This window comes from Martes martes, assembly GCF_963455335.1.
Source record: "Martes martes genome assembly, chromosome: 7".
Taxonomy (NCBI): domain Eukaryota; kingdom Metazoa; phylum Chordata; class Mammalia; order Carnivora; family Mustelidae; genus Martes; species Martes martes.
Genome location: NC_137894.1, coordinates 53,717,099 through 53,737,855, shown reverse-complemented (window position 1 = coordinate 53,737,855; position 20,757 = coordinate 53,717,099). Strand labels below are relative to the sequence as shown.

General features: G+C 46.6%; 1 protein-coding gene across 2 annotated transcripts in view; it reads left to right on the top strand.

Moving 5' to 3' along the window:
• Positions 1–11,640: 11,640 nt before the first annotated feature.
• RYR3 (ryanodine receptor 3) overlaps positions 11,641–20,757 on the top strand; it is a gene marked incomplete at its 5' end in the record, with an annotated part of 503,048 nt that continues 493,931 nt past the window's right edge. For both annotated transcript variants that reach the window (XM_080809903.1, XM_080809904.1), the window contains one exon: positions 11,641–11,691. In XM_080809903.1, the coding sequence (XP_080666029.1) occupies positions 11,641–11,691 (51 nt within the window). The remainder of the gene's footprint in view (positions 11,692–20,757) is intronic.

Genomic DNA, 20,757 nt, shown 5'->3' with positions numbered 1-20,757 from the left:
ACTGAATCCTGTCAATAAACAGGAGGCCAACAGGATGTTGGCAGTAGATCCTTCCCTCGTACAGCCTCAGTATGAGCAGCCTTGCTTCTATCTTGAATGCAGCCCCGTGAGAGACCTGGAAGTCAGAAGACCCAGCGAAGCCAAGTTCAGATTCCCCATCCACAGAGGTGTGAGAGAGTAAGTATTGTGTTAAGTCACTAAGTTTGGGGGTAATTTGTTACACAGTGATAGACTCCCCAAATTTAAATCCCACCACTTATTAACTATGTGACCTTGGGCAAGAAACTAGAATTCTATGCCTCCGGTAACTTTGTAAAATGTAGACAGTAATCATAATACTGACTTCACAGGGCTACTCTCCAACTAAATGAGTTAATATACATGAACAACCAAACAGTGTGTAACACACAGTAAATGCACAGTAAATGTTAGCCTGCTGCTGCTCCTGCTACTCTGACTGTCATCATCACCATCATCATCATTAAAAATTTAGGTAAGGATCACTGTGCATATTCTTCCAGAGGAATACACAGTGGCACCAGTGGGCAATTAAGACTAATTGCTGTCCCTTTGGGAGTTGGTCTTAAATTTTCTATGCTAACTTCCCCAGCTCCTGCTAGCTTCATGCAGTTCTAAATTTGGAATGGCACATCCACATGCACAGGTGGTCCCAGAGAGCCCAGCGCCTCGCTGAGCCCAGAATATCCTAAAAGATCTCTGAAGTATTTGGGAAATGTCTTCCACCACCTTCTTTTTGTATTTGAACCCTTTCATCGTGGTGTAGTTTTACCCAAAGAATTTTCAGCACCTGGTCATGGAGTTATCCACAAAAAAATGGAGAAAAGACCTCTGGCTTCAGGGACTGGAGAGCCATCACTTACAAGGAGCCCTGAACGGAGGCTGTGTCTGTTGTCATCTACTCCAGAATCTTGAAGAGCCTTTTGTTCTGGGAAAATTGATTGGGGTGGGAGGAGCGGGCTGTCTGCAAAAGGAAAGACCAAATTAAAGGGTCACTATTGATCATCTCCTTTTTCATATATGTAGATGAAGGATAATATCTTACCCTCTCTACCTTTTTAAGCTGTCTTATTATGGATGAATGAATGAATGGCTCTTTAACACATCTGATATAGTAAAAGGAAGCTTCAAGTAATGAGTACCTTTGATTAAAGAAAAACAACAACTGCCAAAAGGTAACAGATGGAATGTTAAGTACTGAACAAACCTTACAGTTTTGCAGAAAGAGGGCTGAACTCAGATCTCAAGGAATTCTTCCACTCCTAGAGATCCAAGAATGCTACAAATGTACCATCTGTTGACCAAGGTAAGAAAGCTGTCACTCAAATGAATTTCAATCTCTTCCCTTTTGTCCCATTCCAGTTTGTTTTCCATAAGCTGGTAGCAGCTGCTGGGATAGATGTAGCCTTAGAAAAAGTTCCCATAGCTGTGTTGACACTAAGGGAGACTAAACAGCCTATAAACACAAGTGCTTCAGATCAATTTGCAAGATCTAATTTGATGATCCCAAATTTAAAGTAATTAAGGGATCTTCTTTGCTTGAACTTTGCTTTGAACTGCAGGCATCAAAGCACAGTGATTTAGTCTGGCTTTGAAAAAGATACACTAGGGTACCAGGGCAAGCTCAGTGGTGAGACGTTAGGGAGATTCCTTAACCCTTAATCTCAATTTCCTCCTCTATAAAATAGCAACCTGAATGCCTGCTTCACAAAGTTGTTGATAGCTATTATTATGGTATTAGAGACAATGTTTAAAATGGAAGGCCAGTGAAGCAGTCAAGAGAGAGAGATTGAAAGCTGTATCTGCCTGAGACTGGTGGTTTGGGGAGAAAGGCGTCACCACTAGCAAAAAAAAACACTTTACAATCACAGGATAACTGAGGGATTGTGTTAAACAGTTGTCCCAGCCCCCAGGCCTTCCATATTGACAGCAAGCAACTAGATCCGGGGAGTTCTTTGGTTCAATCAGTATATTGCTACCTCCTGGAAATCCTGGCGTGGCTGTGTTCCTCTAGTTGAAAACTAATCATTCTATAAGGTTTAGTTTAATCCTCTTTAATCAATGGAGCCCATTCTGCTTGCCCCAGCCAGCTGTAATCTCACTTCTCCAAACAGCTTCTGCTCCAACTCTTTGGACATTTAGTAAGTCCTAACTTCCTTTGCTGCTTATCTTCCTGTGTGATGCATATGGTTGGTCTCTAAAACTAAGCTGCCGTTTCTCGAGGAGAGAAGGGGATTTTTACCTTCTTCTGGTCATTCCTAGTAGGTCATGAGTGTGATCCACAAACTGCTTTGTGCATCTCTGACATTCTATAGGGGTTGACTTGGTACCTCACCTGGGATGAGAGAATTGGGCTCCCAGTGCCAAATCCTGGGCGCATAACCTCCTCTCCCTCCCATTAGCTTTACCTAGAAGAGCCCAGCTTTCTTTCGTTTTGCCTTTGGACTTCGGCGATGATGATGATGATGATGATGATAGCATATTTATTGAGCATAGACAATGTCCTCCTGTATCTCCTTGGGCTCTACCCTTGTAAGGTACTTGCCGGCCCAGTTTCCAACTGCCTGAGGGCTTTCTCTGGCAGCCGGAAGAGGTGGGCGTACCAGAGATTTGACACACTTGGCAGCAGCTTTCAACCACTGACTGACTAGAGATAGCATGTAAATACTCTGGTTTCCTTATCCTTTTGGGAGGGGGTGACTCTGAGGTGGGTGCTCCTCACTGACTCCCAGAGTTCCCTAATGAAATTAGGCTCTACTTTCTCACAGTGGTGAGTGGCTTGATAACTCACCCCTTGCTGACTTCCCTCCCTTCCCTGTCTCGCTTCCCCATTACAAGTATTTCCTGGGATCATGTCCCAAAGCCTTGATTCAGGGTCTGCTTCTGGGGAAACCAGACAGTAACTCAGCATCTGTTCATTACCAATCATTATTCTAAAAGTTTTGCAGATATCGACTATTTCAATTCTTCCACCACCCAATTGACTGTTTTTCATTTTATTTTCATTTTGCATAAAAGGGAATGGAGGCAAGGAAAGGTTAATAGTATTACTTGAGGTCACAAAGTTAATATGTGTTGATGGCAGGACTCAAAGCATGGGTTTCTCTGCTGAAGAGCCTGAAATTTATTGATCCGGGTAGACATGCTGCCCATTTTATAAGAATCACAGCTGCCTTCCTTGGCAAAGCTCATTTTCTTTCATTAACTCCTGAATCCTGTCTTTGCTTTTTAGAGGTGACTCTTTATTGGAGATATTACTTGTTTCTTATATCTCAAACTCAGGCTGGAGGCCAGAGCAGAGGTGGCATGACTGGGAGAAGCAGTGTTCCTCCTATTTTGACAGAGTGGTGCTCAGCATTTCTGCTGGTTCCCTTGCCCACATCCCTGGTTCCAGGCGTTTTTCCTCCATGGATGGTCATACTGATAACACAGAGAGAGAGAGAGACATTGGGAAGAAGAAGCAGCCAGTTGGTATCGAGAATGGGGTTAGTAGAGAAGGCTCTCACTTATGTAATGACTTCTGTTCTAGTCATGTTGTGTTTGAGGAAATGGTGACACACAGTTGGAAATATTCAGCCTAGAGTTAGAAAAGTGACTCTGGGACTTGGAAGAGCTGATAATAAAGATGCGGGCCTAGAAGTGGTGGTGGTTTGAGGTGGTGATCATAGGAGAGGAGAAAATTTGAGTTTATAGGGAGTGAAGGTTTAAGGATGGAATTTGGGGAATGTCCATTGTCTGATGTCAGAATGAGGAAGAGAAGTCACCAAAGGAAGAGAAGTAGAGAAGTAGAAGGAGAGCCAGGTTGGTGCTCCCCAAGTGTGGATCCCAAAGTTGGGGAGTGGTTCCAAGGGATAGTAACTCATAAACAGGGCCTAATACCCCAGGGTCAACTTGGAGAAGAAGGACCAAAATTAAAATGTAGTGCTTAGGATGTGTCTCTTAACCTTTGAGGCCAGAGACAAGAATGTGGATGTAGACACTAAGAAGAACAGTGTGGAAAATGGGAAGTGTGGTATGTAAGTTGTATAATTTAGTGACTCAGACTTTTGCTTTTGTGAAGGGGATTCTAGAACCACCCCAAACTGTGGACTCCATCAGCCCCCAAAGCTCCTCAACATACTGTTTAAATGTACCATAAATGTTTAATGACGAATCTTTATGAGTGACCTCAATTTTAACTTTCTGGGTTTATTTGTTTGTCGTCATTGGTTTTTAAAGACTAGTAGATAAACAAGTCCTTGAGCTGGTCACTAAAGAATCTTCTTACACGTATTGTGGTTTTTTAAAAGGTGAGACCACAGCACTTCACATCACCACTTTAGAGAAGATAGCATCATCGCATTTGGTGATTAAGAAGACACTCCAGGATCTTGCTGTACCTCTGGGCCATTACCCTGAATTCCATTACAAAGAAGGCAGAGCAAATAAATACTAGACAAGGAGCCAGGAGATCTGGGCTCTAGTCCCAGCTTTCATTAATACAGTTCACCTTAGAGAGCCTCGGTTTCCTCATCTTAAAATGAGGAGGTTCACTTATTGGTGATTCCCAAAGCGATGCTGATCTCTGACGATGTTTTCAACCCCTTTGCAGCAAAGGAAGGAAGCAAAAGGAAGGAGGAGGCGGATTATGTAGTGAGTTATTTAAAAAAGTCAAATTTGTTTATTTTAAATTGTAAGACTTGTGCTTTTTAGGGGCCCCTGGGTGGCTCAGTCAGTTAAACATCCAATTCTTGATTTCAGCTCTGGTCATCATCTCAGTGTGAGGATCGAGCCCCTTGACTTTGGGCCCTATGTTCTCTGGGGCGTCTGCTGGAAATTCTCCCTCTCCCTCTTCCTCTATATCTCCTCTCTTAAAAAAAAAAAAAAAAAAAAAAAAGACTTGTCCTTTCTACTGTTACAAATAGACATTATGTTGTAGATATTATATAGATTATTATATTATTATATATAATTAGAATTTTATAAAATTATTTTATAAAACAATGGTGATAGGCATCAGCAGTTTTGATTTTTAACATCCTTAAAACAGCAAGTAAAAAACTGGCAAATTCCTGGTACTGCTGAAACTTTTCTCTAAGTTTCTGCTGGTCCATGGCCTCACTGGACTCAAAGGCTTATTTCCTCTTCAATTCTAGATTGAACGTGGCGGGTAGAGTTTAAAATGTCTGACTTTTATTTGGATCTCAGATGAGAGTGACAGGTCACCCCGCAGCACCATTCTTGCTAGAGTCGGGGGGTAACCTGTCGTACTTGTCAGCTGCAGTGACATCATGCATAAAGATTTCAAAACCGGAGCTCACATCCCAGGACACTGGGGCTCTGAATGCCAACAGCAAATTGTGCATCCTTGCAGCGTAATGAGAAAGACGCTGTGCTTTGTTAAATTCCTTGACTCATTTGAAAGGATATTTCACCAGCTCAGAGATACTGGAAATGAGATCTGCTCAGAAGAGCCTGGAGAGAAACTGAACCCAGGGTTGGTCATAGAAACATACTCTAGCACCAGAAGAAACATCATTTATCTACATTTTACCTACTGCAAGGGGGGCCTCACCCTGGCACCTGAAATAAATGACACCGATCTCCCTTCATTTCCTTTCCCACTATACCCCCACCTATTTTGCAGGAACTATGAAAACGGTAGCGGGTCAGAGAAAATTGTGGCTGGCAGAGACTTCAATAAATCTGTGCTACTGAACTGCAGGACAAATTAAAATGCAGAAATTAGAAATCAAAGGCACTGAGTTTAGCGTGAGACTTATCTGATTAAGTGTAGTTTCATAAGCCACTAGATCTCAATCTCATAATGCCTTAGGGAAAACCTGAGGCAGGTGGGCACTGACAATTCCACCTTCCAGAGGAAGGCATGAATTTCAATATGCCATAGCAACAGAATACATTTCTCATTAAAGATGCAGACATAATAAAGCCCAGAATAAAACTTCCTGGGAGATAAACACCAAAAGGCGGTATTGGTGTTCACCATTAACTTGCAACTTGCAAGGCATGAGATATGCCTAGAATGTTTTTCTTATTGGGGCAGGAAATTGTTTCCTGAAATCAAAGGCATTGTGTCTTTTGGGGGGGGGGTGTTAGTAAAGGCCTCAGGAAAAGTCAAATGAAAATGGAGCTTTAAGAAGGCAGGAACACAAGCAGACCCAAAGGGCAGGCATTGGAAACCAATATGGAGGAGGAGGAAGGGGCGGGATCTTCAAGAGCTATCTGGGGATTTTATGCTGAGCCCTTTTACAAGCCACTCTGCTAAGCATTTCCTAATCGCGAAGTCATTTAATTCTTAAAATAACCTGGCGAAGTAGGTATTTCACCACCACTCTTCCCCCCCCCCCAACCCCACCTCATTTTCCAGAAGATGAAATAGGCTCTGAGAGTTGAAATCACTTGCTCAGGGGCATGCAATCCTTAAATTGCAGAGTCTTAATCCAGGACTCAAATCCTCAGCTATCTTCTGTCCAGGTTTGTGTGATACAGTGGCCAGAGTACCAGTGAGAGGTTAAACAGAGGTTGGCCTGGAGGTAAATGCAAATGAGCAATCGTACCATTGCCTATTGTTTTCACAAACTGTTCCAAAAGGAGATGCCCTGAAGATGAATCAGCTGGAGGATGGGTCAGGGAGAGGATCCGCCTCCCAGGCTCCTGCAGGCTGTGCCCCCTGGCCTCTACCTCTGCTAAGACTCAGAGGCTGCCCCCTTTGATTGGTTTTGTTTCAGGAGCCTTTCACCAGCATGGCATACTAACTTTGCCCTTCTTACCTAATCTTCCGATCTTCAGGTGTCAGGGAATAAAAAGGGACGTTTCCATGTGTTGGGCTGCAGGAAGTGTCCTTAACTGTGGATCCTTGCCTGTTGTGAAGTCTGTGGCTTTTCAGAAAGCGAAAACAGCTAACATCATGAAAAGAAAAATGTTTTTCTGCACCGGTCCCCTCCCTAATGAACAAAGGAATTCAAGTCAAGACTTTTTTTGGTATGGCTTCTATTTCTTTGGGCCAAAAAAATACATCAGTTTAGTAGTTTATTGCAGAGATCTTGGGAACTAATGATAACCATTTCTTTTTTTTTTTTAAATAAAGATTTTATTTATTTATTTGACACATAGAGAGAGAGACATAGAGAGAGGGAATACAAGCTGGGGGAGTGGGTTAGGGAGAAGCAAGCTTCCCACTGAGCAGGGAGCCTAATGCAGGGCTCCATCCCAGGACCCTGGGATCATGACCTGAATTGAATGCAGATGCTTAACGACTGAGCCACCCAGGTGCCCCTAATGATAATCATTTCTTAACATCAAAAGAAAAGACTTCTCTAAGTGTGTATGCCATCCTTCCTCTTAGCACCAAATCAAAAAGCAGGTGTCCTTTTAGGAATTATTTCTGTTCATGAGCTTAACTGGCTCTCCATATTACTGATAACAGAGCTTTACAATGGAAACACTTGAAAGAAAGGCACAGGAAGGTGGGGTTCTTTTTCTTGGCTTATGGAAAAATAAATAAATCTTCAGTCAATATATGGATAGTACTCATGGATATGATAATGTGTCGAAAAAGATGGCAGCTAGCAGAGGTCAGCTCCCTCGACTGAACACTTATTTCCCCATTGCCTTTTATACTTCACCTAAGTGGAACCCAAGTCAATGCAAATTAGTCAATGCCCAAAGCCGTGAGTGCAATTAGCTGAAGAAATGTATTTTCAGCAAATAGATGACTGCTGTCATTAGGAGGTGAGGCCGAAATGGACATTGAAGACAGATTCAGTGTTGTGTAGAGTTTCACATAACTCTGACAATATGCGTGAAGGTTCTCTTTTCAGCTGTGGACTCTTAGCCTGTGTGTCTCCAAGCATGGTAGATCTCAATGAGCTCCCAGGCTGGGGCCTGCATTCCCTGTGGAACAAAGATTTGAGGCTCTTGGCCAGAGTGAAGGGGCCAGGATTTTTGGTCTGCAAACAGAGTGATGCTAACTCGCTCTCCTGCAATGGAATCCACAGTCCTGGCCTCATTAACAGCACTTGGACGGTGGGCCACCGCGAGAAAGCACAGAAAATGACATATTGAGTTATGTGACTATGACCACATTAGTATTTTAAAGCTCTCTCCCTCTGGCTGATAAAGGACACATTGGAAGTCCTGTTAGGTGAGAAAATCCGTGGGACCAAATACTTCATTTGAGAACCTGTCAGAGAAGAAAATAAATATGAGAATTTCATTTCAATAATCAGGCTTCAGATTTTGTCAGGCCTTTAAGAATTATATATGTAAAAGGTACGGAAGGGCAGAAAAGACAAAAATGAAAAATTTCTCGCTTGGTCCTGCAGGCGGGGGTGGTTATGATGTGCTTTCCAGCCGCTGTGGATATTGGCTGCACAGCACCCCAACATTCAAATGCTGCTGGTTGGCAGGGCTGGCTTGGAATGACTCAAGCATCCCCGAAGTATTTTATTGCTTTGTGGGCACCTCACTGAAGGTGAGGGCTGATGGCTACCATGGCTGATGGCTTTCTCTATCAGATAAAGGGTTTAAAATCTGGGAGGCCTGTTTTTCCAAGTAGATTATAGTAGCTGCTGTATCCTCTAAGACCTACGTCCCAGTCCTTGGTTGTCTACAAAGAATACCCAGTTGAGGGGAGACTCAATTTAAAATATAGGCCACGGAGGAGCAAGCCCAATATGTGGGGGGCATGGGTAGGGGGTGGGGAGGGGTGTATGAATCTGACCTGCTGTCCTAGAAGCAAGTACTGAAAAGGATTAGTCTTGGAGTTTGGCAATCCAGGCCGGGATGCCAGCTCGGCCACATACCAGATGTTTAAATTTAAGCAAGAAACTTAATCTTAGTTGATTCTGTCCTAGACTTGATGGGAGACCTAATAACAAAACAAACATCAAAGCCTAGGGTCTGTAATCTACCTACCTACTTACCTACCTACCTATCTTACCTGTCCTACCTCCCTTTATTCCCACCCTTTCAGCTATCCCCTGAGGTCAAGGATGTTGGCTGTCATAGTCAATGTTACCTCTGCAGGCCTGGATGAATTGAGCTCTAATATGGTGATGTAATTTCATCACCATCATCAGCATCATTACTGCTGAATTTGGGGAAAATCTTAGAGAATGAAAGAGGATTTCACATAGAATGTCTGTGTCTGCCCCCCTCCCCTTAAGATGGAACCACACAGTGAGGAACTACAGGCTGAGCCCCAGAATAAATCCTAGAGTGGGTAATTCAACAGCTCATGTTTGAGCACACCTAAGAAATGCAAGGATCACCAGGAATCCAAGTAGATGTATAATGGTGTTATATGCTCCTTTTCCACTTCCTTTTTTGTGGTGGAGTTATTGGATAAAGCAAATAGTATCCCACCACATGGATCTTGATTTTGGTAAAGTATGTGAAAAAACCTTTTTAATCTCCTCATGAATGAGAAGAAATTTGGGCTGCAAAATAATATATTTAGGAAGCTTCTTTACTTATTAAGTAATCATAAACAAAAGTATAAAATTAACCCGAGAAGGGGTCCAGTGGTATGGCAAAGGTATGCCATCACATAGTTTAGTGATAATTCACACTTTGGATGGCACAATATAGATCCAAAAATATCTTAAAGGACCACATGTAGACAGAAACTAATGAAATGAATCATTATAAGAAGAACTATTTTTTAAAGTTGGTACGTAAGTACTTGGACATGGCCAAAATGGCAAAGACTTCACTTTGGCTCATGGAGGGAGAAAAGAAAAAAACAAGCCTAGAGATTCTAGTTAAATGTAAACCTCATAGGTACCACTGGTGCTGCTTTAACACCAATCCACTATTCGGCAGCAAGCACAGACTGTCCAAAACCAGGGAGGAGAACACTGCAATTTAGGAGGAGGAAAACAAACTGGAATGCTAATAACAAGGCCATTAAAGATGATGTAGGCTCTGAAAACCATGCAACCTGTAATGGTGAGAGGAAGAGGACCTTCAGCCAGAAGAAAGGAAGAGTGGATTGTGGGTCACAGAAGCGAGCATGACAGGTGCCCTCCAATATGTGAAGAGCCACAATGTGCAGAAGGTTTGACATATTCTAGGCAGGCTTCTAGGAGGAGGCACTAGCGCCAGCGGGCACTGGCGTTCGGTCCCGGTCCCCTCACTGCAGCTCTAGAAGGAAGCAGTTTGAGTACAATATAAGAAACACGTGATTTTTCTTAGCATTTTTATTTTCCTTAACATTTCTGATGTCCAGTAGAAAACGTGGGACTAGAGCTCAGCAAAGGTCTTTAAGGCAGAATCAAGAGAGAGCTCATCCACAAAGCAGCTATGAAATCAGTTGGGTTTCCCGTATCCTCTGCTACCATCAGCCCAGAATTGTCACCCATACATCTTTTGGATTACTCTTCATCCCAGTTTTACATCTCTTCCTAGTGTCCCCTCCCTGAATACTTCTCTTGCCCTGGAGCTTCCTGGCCAGCTGACAGATGGTGGCACCCTGTACCCTCACCTTCAGCAAGGAAGTCCCCAGCCTTGCTACAGGGCTACAGTCCCCAGCCCTGGAAAACCACCCAAGGCTGGATGGGATGTCAGCAGCCCAAGGACCCAGAAGGGGGTCTCACTGTATATACTCCTCTATCCCTTTTAGAGTCCACAGGGCTGCACCCTAAAGTTTAGACGGGGGGTTGGTCCTGCAAAAGAGAAGCGTTCTGATGCCACCTGGCCTCTGAATTTCGAATGGAATGGGGAGCCCCAGAAGCTTCCTGAGGTACAGGGAGCTCTTATTCTGTCCGGCAATAATAGAGTCGAAAGGGGTTAGTAAAACGTATTGATTAGATTTGAAGAGGGGAAGGGGCTCTTTTAAGGTGAGAAAAGGGCTATCCAGGGAGTTGCAAACTTTGTTAGGAAAGGACAGTCCCCCTCCATCCTCACTGCACGGGTTCTCCCAGCCGCTCTTTAGAACACAGGCACACCCCTCTCAGCCTTCCTCGGTTGTGGGTCCGAACAAGGCACTGGGGTCGGACGGAGCAAGGTATTCCGGTCCCAAACACAAACATACACGCACACACGGGCACGCACACACGCGCGCGCGCGTACACACACATACACACACACACATGACAGCAAAGTGGGCACAGCGAGAGGGCTCTGAAGCCCAATCTCAGCATGCTGAAGCTAAACCACTGGCCTTTGTTTGTGAATCGGAGCAGGGTAGGGGGCACCCTCTCGTCGCTGCGGAGCGCGCGCCTCGGCTGGGTGTGCGGCGCGGTGCGGTGGTGTGCGGGGGAGGCTCCACTGCACCCCACCCCCGGGTCCCGGCGCCGCCCCCGCCCGCTCGGCGCGCCGGGCGCTGCGCTCTCTGCCCGGCCCGCGGTCGCCGCCGCGCACTTGGCTGGGGCGAGAGGCGAGAGGGGTAGGCGGGCTGCTTGGTTGGCGTTGGCGCTCTGCAGTGCAGTGGAGTGTTAGCCCAGCTCCCTATATGGTCGGGGATTAGCTCGGCGCTGCTGAGGTTGAGCCAGGAGCCGGAGGAGGAGGAAGAGGAGGAGGAGGAGGAGAAAGAGCGCAGCAGCAGCAAGCGCACGCCGAGCGGCTGCCGGGGGAAGCAGAGGCGCCGGAGGCTGGGGCACCGCCGACGCCTCGGGAGCCATGGCCGAAGGGGGAGAAGGAGGCGAGGACGAGATCCAGTTCCTGCGGACTGTGAGTCTCCGCGGCGGGGGCGAGGCGGCGGGCAGGTGGGGAGGAGCGCGGAGCCGGGCGAGGAGGGGCTGCGCTGCGCCGGGTGCCCGCTGCCGGGTGCCGGTGCCCGGCGCGTTCTCCGCACCCGCCGGCTGCAGAGGAGGACCAGCCACCCACCCGCGGGGCCGCCAGGGGCTGCGTGGGAAGGGACACCTTCTCTAGCCTGTCCCTTCTTCCCCTAACGCCGCCCCCACCCCACACCTCCACCTCCACCTCCACGGCTCTCCGGGCAACTTGCTACTTGATCTGAAACCTTTGATGCCCAAACTTCCAGCCAGGGTTCGCTCGCGGTTGCCCTGACCTGGAGGATCCGAAGTGGAAGAGCTCGCCCCAGAGTCGGTCCGCGCTTTCACCCCCCAGCACTCCACCACAGGGAGGTGCCCCCGTGCGCTGGGGAACCGCCTGAAAGAACCAGCGGGACAGGGGCGAGCGTGGGGAGCCGAGTGCTAGAAGCGGGCGCGGGCGTTTGGTCCCGGTCCTGGGATCGCTCGGAAGGGACTTCACCCAACGCTGCCCCTCGCACGTTAAGCCCCAAGCCGGCAACTGCTGCTGGAGCGTTACTTGACTGCCCCGAGTGTAAGAGCCGTGGCTTCTGCCGCTTGCTCCCCCGAGCCCCGCAGGACGGGGGAAACCCCGGTCTGTGGCTCCGCGTCACTCAGGTCCCCTTCTTGGCACCGGAGGGCGCTGCTCCGCCCCAGATTTTAGGGCAAGTGGCTGGGGGGCGGGGATCTGTTGTAGTCACATCAACCTTGCCCCTTAGGAGTTAATGGAAAACCTTTCAAGGTGGAAGACAACCGGGAAGCGTGGGAGGGCATTGGGGGTGCGTTCCAGCTTCGATTTCAGCCAGGTGACCTTGAGCAAGTCGCATAATCCGCCCTTCCTAGCCTCAGTTTCCTCTTGTGTAAAATGGAGAAAATATAACCAGCATTTCAGGGTGATAAGTATTAAATGAGATAGTGAATGTCATAATGTTTTGTAAACTGTAAATTGCTCTCTAAGTGCTAGATCATTTTATATGCGCTGTTTAGCTCTCAGGAATTAGGATGAAATTCTTTCTCTCCCTGTCTCCTTCTCTTTAAGTGCCCCCTTCTGACCTGGTCTCTGAAGATCACAGTTTAGGTCTTGTGGCTCTTTTACACCATGCCCTCCCCTTCTCCAAAACCCTCGACTTTCTCTTCTAAACACTGTTCCTCTGTCAGGGCTGGGACTTGGGCCTCATTTGGGAGATACAGAGGGACGTGCCACCCTTCTGATATGACCTTCTGATATTACAGAATTATTTATTTCTTCATCCTGCACCCAGACCCCCCTCCTTATCTCTCACTCTGCACTCAAGAGCTCAGGATGGCTTCACCCTCGCCACTCCTTATAACCTTTCTGTTGTAAAGCTGCCTGTTCTAACCAAAGCCCTGTGGAATCCCTAAGCTTTCCTTCCAACAGGTGTCCTTGATATTGGATGGGTGACACCAGGTACTTCCTGCCTTGTGCCCTCCTTGATCAGTTGTTTCTTCTGCTTATTAGGAACAGTCTTCTAGGCATTACTGACTGATGAAATCCCCTTCTGACGGATTGGGTCAGTGTGGAATTGATGACTCAGGGTTGATGTGAAAGCCTGGTGGTTTTGTTTGTGTTTCTCTTGGCTTCTGTGGTCACCATGCCTGACTTCTTCTCTCCATCAGGCAGTGTAAGTGTTTTTTGGTACCCCTGTAACCAAAGCTTAGGGTAGAGCAGTGGTTCTTAAATTTTGTATGTTACGGGTGTCCTGTCCCAGAGATTAGAGTAACTGGGCTCTTTTTTAAAGCCCACCCATGGCCCATGAAGGGTTCAAGGACCCGGGCTAAGAACCTCTGTTGCAGAGATACTGCATATCAGTCATGGCTTCCAGGGAGAGCTGGAAGAGACCATGGGGGCAAGTGACTCCCCATGTGGCATTATTATTGCTCCTTGTCATCACCTGGAGTGTTTTCTAGATGTGTTCTTCAGTAACCCTACGGGCATCTTCATCTCTGGTTTCTTGGGGTGACGGATAGGTGATGAAACTGAGGCATAGGAAATCAAGTGACTTGGCCATGGTCGCCCAGCAAGTTGCTGATGATTGTCATTTACATAATGCTAACTTAGATGCCCACCACCGGCTGGCGTGGAGCGCTACTCCAGAGGCTCTGGTCTTCCCGATATACTGCCATGAGAACTGCTGCTTTCTGACCTGTGACACTCTCTCCATATCCATGAATTAGACACAACTATTTCTGCAAACCCAGTCACCATAAATTTTGATTTGCACAGAATTTTGACTTTATCCTGCTGCTTTTAGGGGAGTCAGGAATCACAGGACTGTGCTTGAAGTGGGGTTTTCTCACCTTTGAATATGCCTGGGTTGGAGAAGCTATTGCAGTTTGAACTCCCCCAACCACCTTTGCCTTAGGGTCTCTTGCTTTTCCCCAGAGAATATCTTTTAAGGCATTTTGGCCACGTGTCGGTCATGGAATGCCTCCTTGTCCTAACATTTAAGGTGTTTGGTATTTGATGATGGAAAAGAACCTTATCTTTGCGACCGAGAACTTTAGAAGGTTGCCATTCTGGAGAGCAGAGGCTTTTAAACCTACTTTTACAAAATAGACCAAAGAATAGCACTGCGTTGAGGATCCTTGTCAAGCTGTCGGTGGTTCTAGTATCCTGTTTATTATGAGAGCGACAAAAATAAAAGCAGCTGGGACGATCGGTACCATGAAATGGGCCAAGCTTACTGCAGTGATCGCCATAGGTGTGTGTACCGGGGCTGGAGACACTTGCTAGGAGGTGGTGTTCATGTTGGTTGCGTCCTCTGGTACATTTCAAGCCCATCCTCTCCTAAGTAGGGGCAGTGCCCACACAAGGGGCTTGGCAGTGTCAGCACATCGTGTCAACTAAATGCTTTTGTACCCCAGACCTTAAAATGGCAGCGTAAAACTACATATCCCCTCTGGCCTTCTCGAATCACCGGCAGTTATTTCAGTCAATGAGAGAGTCAGCCAGACAGATAGCCTAGGAATTTTCTTTAAGGCAAAAATTTTCCCTCCCACCGCTGCTGGCAGTGGCATCATCCTGCCTTCCGATTGCTCTTGCTGACGTCGTCAGTGTCACTGACGTGGTTCGAAGCTGCTCAGAAGCAGATAAACCTGCCAGCCACTCATCTGAAAGCAAGAAGTTACAGCGAGAGGAGTGACAATTACCCCGTCTCCAGACGGTTGGAGCGGCTGGCACCGCACCCCGCTCTGAGAGTGCCAGGGAGTAGCTGTTTTCTCCGCCCCCGATTTCTTTCCCTGTGGCTACAGCATCCATTGAAAAGGAAAGAAAGGAAGAAAGAGCTCCAAACCTCAGCTTACTGTTTTTAAAAATACCACAGCCTTCTCTTTGCCAACCCCATCTCCACCACAAAGTTAATTGAAACAGAACTCAAAGTGAGGTAGATGTTCGTTTCTATTAGTTTCAATTAAAGACAGGTCAGAGATGCCCACCCCAACCCTCCTTGTGGAAGGTATTCCCCCCATCTAAATTTGCAGCTCTCGAGGGACGAAAGAAAGCACTTGGGCTAAGAATCAAGACTGCCAGCCTGGTCTGGGGTCCTCCCTGGAGTCTGACCGGGACGAATTCCTGAATATGTGCTGTGGCACTAAGGTGAACCCAAGTCCCCAAGTCCCTCCAGGGCACGTTGTCGCAGGTTGGGAGGTCAGTGAACGTGCACTTGGTGGTTCCCTCCTTGCCTCTCCTCTCAGCAGAGTCCGTTTACGTGACATCTGCATAATGCCCCTCAAGGAGGGAGGCAGACATGAGTGACTTCTTCCTTCAAACACAGTGTTTCAGGATGACCACAGGTAGTAATGGAAGGAGTGCTAGAATGCAGACCCAGATACCCAGGCATATGTTGTTGATACCTGAGCTGTCCTACCGAATTAGGTTTGATGTTTAAATTTTTTTTTAAAGATTTTATTTATTTATTTGACAGACAGAGATCACAAGCAGGCAGAGAGGCAGGCAGAGAGAGAGGGAGAAGCAGGCTCCCTGCTGAGCAGAGAGCCCGATGCGGGGCTCGATTCCAGGACCCCGGGATCGTGACCTGAGCCGAAGGCAAAGGCTTTAACCACTGAGCCACCCAGGCGCCCCAGGTTTGATGTTTAAAGTGACGAAACTCAGGCTGTCCCAATGCTCTGGGCTTCCCAGTGTCACTTCCCATCTTCTCAGTCTCTTTTCCCTTGGCTCCAGAGAGCTGATCTCAGTAGGAGCTGTCTCAGAATAGCTGGACGCCCGACAGCCCCTCCTTTCCAGGGCAGTGCCCCGGGGGGCGGCTAGGTCCTTCTCCCGAAGACATGAACTTGCGTTTGAGAGGCTGTGTCGGTACTAGGGGATGGCTCCAACCTCTGAGACACTGATGACACACGAGCAGGTTTGTCCTGAGGGCTCTGAAGACTGCTGAGCTCCAGGGTTACAAGGTGGTGGTGACTGTGAACTTGGACATACCGGAATGTGTTGTAGCCCAGTGTAAGAGAAGTGAGACCAAGAAAGGTGCGCAGGTGAAGAAGGTGTAACTGATTGAAGGTAAAGGTATGTTTGATGTCTCTGCATATTTTTTCCTAGGCTGATTTGATTTTTAAGCAGGATGAGGACACTTCAGTGAAATAGGGTTTTTAAGCAATTCTTCTTTCCTTTCCTAATATTGATTTAGGAGAAAAACAAATCTATTTCTCAGATTCCTTAGGACAGATGTGAGGGGGAAAATGTTGAAAAAAGGGTACGAGGAGTTTATCTGGAGAGCAAAATACTCTGATAGTTATTTAGAAAGTGTTTGTATCAAAATAGATCGTATTATGTCTCTCTGTGTTTATTTGCTTCTTTTGCTTGTTTTGTGATAATTTGTTTCACTCCTTCCTGGGAAGGATTTTTTATTTCATAATTTGGGTTTTCCTTTACCTCACTGTTTGAAGAATTTTGAGTTTAAGAAGCTACTGGCTTCTAATTGACTTGGAATCCTTTTGAATGCTTCTTACCAATATCATGTATAGGCTGTGAAGGTCTCATGTCTTCAGAAACCAATATTTTAGCTCATTTTCCACAATCCCCCATCCATATAAACCCTTCTATATGAGCTTTAGCTTATACAGAAGAGGTCTTTAAGCTACCCTTGATGTAGGGTTTATCCAGTAGGAGTGAAATGTAATAAAAGATAAAAAATTAAACTCAGAAGCAGGAATTCTTAATTCCAGCCCTAGCTCACTGTGACCTTGAATGAGTCATTTAAGAAAATTGAGGTTTCCTCTCCCCCACTTCAGGGAGATAGAATCTGCTTTAATGGCTTCGCAGAAGTGTAATGAAAGACAACAATAATTCCAGCAACACCCCAAATGAGAGACAAGCTGTGTTTTGCGGGGTATTATCATTGTGTTTCTCTTACACAGGATGTCAGTTCTGCTTGTGACGGGATCTTGTTGTTGAAAAAAACACCACATTTTCCTTTTCTCTAATGTGCCCCCTGCCACAGGCCTGAACCTTCACCCCAGGGTTATGACCCTGCCTCCGTGTTGGTTCAGCCCCAGTGCTGAGAAGTTACTTGACTAAAGCAAACACCAGCTCATCTCAAGTTGTTTGACTGAAAGGCTTGATTGAGAAGGAAAGTCAGTTGGTGTCAGAGCCTTCAAAAGGCCAGGCAGGCCCCCAGGATTGCAGCCACCAAAGAGAACAGAGTTATTTTTTGTCTTCTCAGAAAATTACCGAAGCTTAACTATTTCCCGTAGGACCCCTTTCCTTATTAGATCCCGTTTCTCTTCCTTTCAAAGCCACCCTCCTGTTTCTTCCCTCCCACTTCTTTTATGAGCCCATTCTTCCTTTAACCCCCAGAGCACTGGGACCAGCTTTTCTATAAAGCCAGCCCTGCTTTTTCCTCCCAGGGATTTTGCTGCCTCAGTCACATCTGTCTGGGGACTCAGGGCTTTTGCAGAGCTCCTTCTGGTCACACCTGGAAGAAGCAGATGCTTCTGTGGTGGGATCTTCACAATGCTGAGGCTGCAGGCCCTCCTGTCTCCCCAGGGAACCACGTTGGGTCTTTCTGGCTTCGGGCTTCTGGCTGGTGTCCTCGCAGCCATCTTCTTGTTCAGAAGCCGGTGGGGTATTTTAGGGACAAAGACATTTCCAGCCACTGCAGTTCCCTGTGCTTCGGTGAGTTTTGCCATCATAGCACCTCTTCAGTTCAGGGAGAGGGAGGAAAAAGTGCTGGCACCTTGCTCCCGATCCGGCTACCGGGAGGAGCCTTGTGAGGCGCCAAGATTATTTTTTCCCCTAATCTTATGTCATTTCTGATTCCTGATTGTTAGAAAACAAAGTTCAGATTGGCTCCGAGACTGATGATGCAATATTCAGAAATGAAAGCTGGGCCTCCTCTCCTCACATGGACTTCTTCCGTCGTCTAGCCCAGGGCACATTACTGACTCCACAGGAGCTCACCCAGCTGTTGTCCCCTCCGGGGCTGTGTCCCACCGGAGAGGGGAAGCACTGAGACACAGGCCTGCCCGTGCTTCCTTTTCCCTTTTACCTCATTGAGCAATGGACTCCTTATTGATTTCAGGCCTCCCAACGCCCACACCAGCTTGTCCACTTGAGGAGGTTGAGACCTCCTTTATCGGACTCAGTGCCCAAGAAGAAGGAAAGCAAACATTCCCTCTTCAAATCAGACTGCAGAGAGATTCGGAAATGTCTCTCCCCCTGAGCCATCCCCTCTGGGGTGACAGCTCCTGGCTGCGGCTTACTTTAAGAGTGCAAAGGAGGCAGGAGAGAGCTCTAGAGACAGAACTGCTGTGCAGAATCTCGCAGGCCATCAACAGTTTTTCCACTGAGTTCATTGTCTGTGTGGTTTTTATGCTACAGGGGCCAACAAGGGTGATGAGCACGGCTTGAAAGAAAGCGTCTGGGTGACAATCTGGGTTGGTGTCAGTTTCGACAGGACCCATGCAAAGAAGGCCATCTTTCTTAGTCGTCTTTTGCAATAAGGCATTGACTCAAGGACTTTCCTCTGTCAAAATACGGATCTGTGAAATGGTTAGCTCAGTGAGTACCGTTCCTAATCAGCATCATTAATGGCTGAGTAGAGCCAGTTCCTGAAGGAACAGGAGTCGGACTGGTGAAGGATGAGGGCGTTTGGAAACATTATTGAGAGGGGCAAGCCTCAGTGAGCATTGCTGGGATCTTGGGGAGCCCTGAGCATACAGAGGAAGCATCGGGGCACAGAAGTCGGGCTCTGCGGCTGGTGACACAGAAACTCTCATCTCTATCTACTTACGACCTTTGATCAGAGAGAAAGCCTTGAACTACACGGGAGAAAGGGGCCAACCTCTTTTCAGGCGCTGGAAAGAGCACCACTTGCAGTCACGACTGATGCTAATACGTACTCTTGTTTTACATAGTTCAGAATCGGAGACAATGGTTAGAATAAGAAAGTCTCAGATTTTTAGAAGACGAGGTAACTCTTTGTCAAAGGGAGAGCTAAGGGTTGCCTTCCGGAAATAGAAGAGTGTTCAAGCAACAAACATCTGTTATCGGTTATCATGTTTGTCGATAGGTTACTCACTGTTATCCCAAGGAGATGCCCCAGAGTTCCTAAAGCCAACTTAGACCCATTCCTACCGAAAAGGGGGAGAATGCCCAGGAGAGCTTCCTGGCTCCCAGTAGAGCAAATAGGAAAGGCTCTTACTGGAAGCTACGTGCTTCTTAACAGACCAGTCGCAGGGCCCGGCATTCACTCTCTGATAATTTCACAGTTGAGTTCTCTAATGGGCCTGAGCCGAGAGAGCTAGTCAGTGGGACTATGGGAAGAAATGGAAAATTCTCCATCAGTGGCACATAAATGTCCACACTGTAAGGAGTATTTATTGGACAGCAGCACTCTATGCGTGGGCCAGATCCAGACTGTAAATAGTACTAGAGCAGCACAAGGGATCCAGCGGGCCACACTGTGCATTGAACCAAAAGCTGAATCCAGAAGGTCAAGTCAGAGTAGGGCAACCACACCTGGAGGAGGGTGAGCCCCTCGTGAAAGGTCATCTGTCTGTGATCCTCATCACCGATCATTCAGGACACATGGCTGTTGCTCTGACCGGTAGCAGTGATCCACCCCTAATTGACCTCTCTTCTGTCTAGGCTGGCCAGATAAGGGGAGTCCACGGATAAACTCTAGGAATTTCTTGAACAAACCTCCTTTCTTTCTAAGAGGGATTTTAAGATGAGAAACATAACAGAGAACATACTAGGCAAGTAGGTAAACTCAGAGCTAAAGCATTTTCTCTCTTCTGTAGCATTTCTGTCAGATGCCATTAGGCATTGTCTAGGCGGATTGTCTGCCCTTTCCTTGGTTTTAGTTCATCCATTTGTAAAGACAGAGTAGTAATGATTTTATCTCAGGGATGCCTTGAAAATAGGAGTGAAGGGATTCCAGGTGTCCTCCAGGAGAATTAGGTATGCGTATATGGAAGGACTAGCTTGGGGGAAAAAGTTGTTTCATTGCCCAGTCACCTAAAAAGGTTCCTATCAAACTAAAGCATGAACCATAGATTATAAACTCCAGGAATATGACAGCTTTCAATTCAGTCTACTCTGAATCCCCAGCTACCTGTATATCGCAGGGCTCACAAACTTAAATACTTTTGGGACCAGACAGGTAACTAAATGTGTGAATCAGGCTTTATTTGCAAAGAAAGGTGGGCCCGATGGACACCTTCAAACAAAAAATTCTTAAACCCTTCCAGCCGAGCCAAACACCTCTGCAGCAGCGCTGTGAGCTGCCTTCCCGTTTGCAGCCATGGGTGAACCCTCACATTTCAAGTGCATAAGCTGCCTAGAAGGCATGAATATTTTTATGAGTAGGATCAGGCTCACAATACACATCAAAGTCTTTGGATGAAAATGTCAACAAAGAAGACAGTGTATCATTTATCACAGTGTAGAAAAGACAGATTGGCATGATGACAAATTAATAGGCTTAATAAATGATAGACTTGATCATCA